The 3,733-nt window shown below is 53.2% G+C and overlaps 1 protein-coding gene across 1 annotated transcript; it reads left to right on the top strand.

The window, feature by feature from the left end:
- The first annotated feature begins 1,957 nt into the window (after positions 1 to 1,957).
- On the top strand, positions 1,958 to 3,292 carry IFITM3 (interferon induced transmembrane protein 3). The gene is made up of 2 exons (XM_006877013.1): positions 1,958 to 2,143; positions 3,113 to 3,292. Exons 1-2 carry the CDS (start codon positions 1,958 to 1,960, stop codon positions 3,290 to 3,292), a joined length of 366 nt encoding a protein of 121 aa, XP_006877075.1.
- Positions 3,293 to 3,733: the final 441 nt, after the last annotated feature.

The following is a 3,733-nucleotide window of genomic DNA, read 5'->3' on the forward strand; positions in this document are numbered from 1 at the left end:
GGCCTTTCGGAGGAGGTGACTTGGGTGAGGGACCAACAGTGGAGAAACAGGCACGTGGTTCTTTAAGAAGCAGATGGGGTGGGGCTTGAGGTTTGGGTTGATATCTACAAAAGGAAAGTGGTCATGGTCCTTTAGCTGCTTTGAGGGCAACAGACGGAAGGGGCCCATCCACTGGGTAAGGCACCATCTGGACGGTGGGTGGGCATGGGGCACCGGAGAGGAAGGCTGGGCTGGTGAGGTTAGGGTCTTTCCCTCGGGGTGGGTGGAGGGGGAGGGGAAGGAAGTTCTGAGCAGCATAGGTGGGGCCTTTGTTCAGAGAGGCCCTGGAGTAGAGCAGGGCCCCGGAGTGTGCTCTGCTGGTACAGAAACAGGAAGCAACTGCCAACTTCATGGCGAATATTCCCATGGCCGCATTAAGAAAACAAAAGCTGTTTGTTGGGACAGCAAAGGATTTTATCTGCCCAATCTGCCCCAAACATTATTCTTTTAACATATAATCAAGAAAGATAATAATTGATGAACTAGCTTGCATCCTTATCTTCTCGTGAAATATTCAGAATGAGGGGATGGGGTGGTGTGCGGTCTCCCCAGTCTAGGGCCTTAGGACCTCGAAGGCTACCTGGGAGCACTGCCAACATACAGGTATTCAGAGGGGAGAACAGGAAGAGATCAGTTCCCACAAGTCAGGAAGGACCAGAAAGCCCTAGGCTTCAGGGGTTGAGATTTGACTGGAGAGCTGACCACTGGCTGGACCTAGCAAGGAGGTTCCTGGTGACCTTGACAAGACCCTATAGGGAGTCAAGGAGGAACTGCTGCAAGCTGTAGGGTTTCAGGAGCTGAGCGGAACTCAAGAGAGTTGGGGAAAGGACGTGGGACTAAATGAGATGTGGCTTTGAAAAGTGAAACTGAATGACAGATTGCGTTTCTCATCTGAGAAAAAGAGGAACTTCCAAACCGCAGTTGTGTTCCCTCCAGGTGCTCTGGTTTTTTCACCTCGCTTTCTCTGTCTCATCTCCTCACCTTTCTGTGGGCTGAGGCAGGAAGAAGGAAGTGTCATGAGACCAGGAGGCCACAAGGGACTGAGGCACCACCACGCTGCTCTCTCTCGTCCGTAGTAGGGCTGAGTACAGGGCCCTCTGCCCTCCCCCTGGCTCCTCACTCTTATAGAATGTGATGAGGTGCAGGAGGTTAGGAGTGGGAACACACCATGAGGCCCTGTGCTCCCCAGACCCATACCTGCCACCCATCACAGCTGCTTCTTTGCCAGCAGTCACCCCACACCCAGTTCCCAGGGACCCTAGCATGGGGTCTAGAGGCTCCTGTTGAAAAGCCGGCCTATATCTGAAATCTGGGACCTGCATCCAAGAGCCATATCAAGTTTAGGGTCTTCTGAGGGTTCACCTGAAGCATAGACTTGAGGCCGAGGGAAGGACAGTGGGCCCAGGCAGAGGAGGACCGAGCTAAGAGACCTGTAGACTGGGAGGAAACCTTGTGGGGGTTGGAGTGTGTGGGTTAATGTGAGACTCCAGTGAGGAGACCGTGAGTACCTGCTGCAGACTAGAGGCTAAGGTGAAAGCCAGCTGGGGCAATTTCCAGACCAGTGAAATGTCCCCAAGGCCCATCCACACCCTAAAGGAGAAGCTGGGAGCAGCTGAGCAATTTCCTGGTGTAAGAGTTCTCCCTCGCTAGCCCTCAGCCCCTGCTCCCACCCAGCCCTAACGAAACATGAGGCTCAGAAATATACTCTACCTCCCTTACTACCCAGTCAAGTCACCACCTTATATAACATCAGGAAATAGACATTTCTGAGACATGGAAATGACTGAGTCCAAGGGGCTGAGCTCTAAAAGGGACCTCCCCCAACATCCGGACCTCGTTAACACCTGGTCTTGGCATGACCAACTGCATTCCCAACCTTTCTTCACAAGAGTTAGCACTGTTCCCCAAAACCCAGGAGATGATCAAGGAAGAGCACGAGGTGGCTATCATGAAGGCGCCCTACAACACAACAGCTGTGACGTCCACTGTGGTCAACATGCAGAGTGAGATCTCTGTGCCTGACCATGTTGTCTGGTCCTTCTTCAACACACTCTTCATGAACTGCTGCTGCCTGGGGTTTGTGGCTTTTGCCTACTCGGTGAAGGTGCGTGTGCTGGGACCTGGGGTATTCTCCACAAGGGTGCAAGCTCTACCCAAACAGGCCTGGAGTGACCAAGAGCCTGTGTGTGTCCTTGCATGTGAGAGCATGTGTATGTATCTCTCATGTATGTCTCTGTGTATGTGCCTGTGTATGGGTGGATCTCTCACTTTGTGTCTATCTTTGTGTGTGTGTGCGTGTGCCTCTTGTCTATGTCCTTGTGTGTCTGACCGTGTGTGTATGTGTACCTCTCTTATGTGTGTGTGTTCTATGTGTGCCTCTTCTCTGAGTCTGCATATGTGTGTGCATGTGTGTATCTCTCTTGTGTGTGTCTCTCTCTTTTTTGTGAATCTGTGTGCATACCTGTTTGTGTCTCTTGTCTGTGCTTGTGTGTGTGAGCATGTGCGTGTGTGTCTCCCTCTTATGTGTGTCTTGTATCTATCTCTGTGTGTGTGTCCTTGTGAGTTTGTGTGTGTCTCTTGTCTGTGTATATATGTGTGTCTGCATGTGAGTGTCTCATGGGGATTCGGTTCCTGGGAAGCTCCAGAATGGTACTGCAGTGGGCACCCCGGTTGGCTGTGGTCAGCCATTACTCCCCTGGTCCCCTTGAATTCTCACTCCCTCACAAACTAATGGAGAAATCCATCCCTCAGCCTTGAGTTAGACCCCCAGACTGGCTCAGAAATAACTAAGTGATCTCTCTCAGGGAGGTAGCGAGGACATCACAGCAGAGGGACACAAAGCCCGCAGCTCCCTGTGTGTGTGTGTGTGGGGGGGAGCTGAGGAGGTGAGGGGCTGTGAGGGGGTCCAGGCTCCAGTAGGGAGGGGACAGAGACTGCCCTGCTTGGGCTCCAGGGAGCAGTGGGGCCCCCAAGGAGGGTGCAGGCTGCACTGTGGAGGGAGAACGAGGGGGGACCCTGAGTGCTGCCACCAGCAGGTCCCTCTCAGGTCCTGTCAACATCTCTTCTCCCCCAGTCTAGGGACCGGAAGATGGTGGGCGATGTGATTGGGGCCCAGAGCTACGCCTCCACTGCCAAGTGCCTGAACATCTTCGCGCTAATCCTCAGTCTCCTGATGACGATACTTTTCATTACTCTTCTCGCCACTGGAGCACTAATGAGCTTTCAAGCTATTAGACGGATGGTAAAGCATTAACTGCTGCCCTTTGCTGTCTCCAGAAAATCCCCCATTCCCTGTCCTGCCTGCCCTCCCCCACTGACCCTGTGTCCGACGTATTGACCTCACACCCTATGGGCACAGCAGTCTGCAAACTGATATCTGCCTATAAACAAATTCAATAAAGTGCTTCTGTATGTACGGTCTGTGCCATCATTCATGGAGGCTCACTGTCCTAGTCTCCAGCCTGGTCCTGAGACTGAGCTGAGGGTCACCCCCACATTACTCCAGGGCACACCTTCAGGCTGGTTCTGGCTTCAGGTGGGACCACAGGGGGTGTGGGTGCTGGGTGGAGGTCCTCTGATCCTGAGGTGTGAGCCCTGATGTAGGCTGGATGCTGATGGGGAGGAGTAGGGCTGACACTGGGTGTAGAATCCCCTTGATTCCTGTGGTGACCCTGACTCAGACACTCTGGGATGT

This window comes from Chrysochloris asiatica, unplaced genomic scaffold (genome assembly GCF_000296735.1).
Source record: "Chrysochloris asiatica unplaced genomic scaffold, ChrAsi1.0 scaffold00439, whole genome shotgun sequence".
Taxonomy (NCBI): domain Eukaryota; kingdom Metazoa; phylum Chordata; class Mammalia; order Afrosoricida; family Chrysochloridae; genus Chrysochloris; species Chrysochloris asiatica.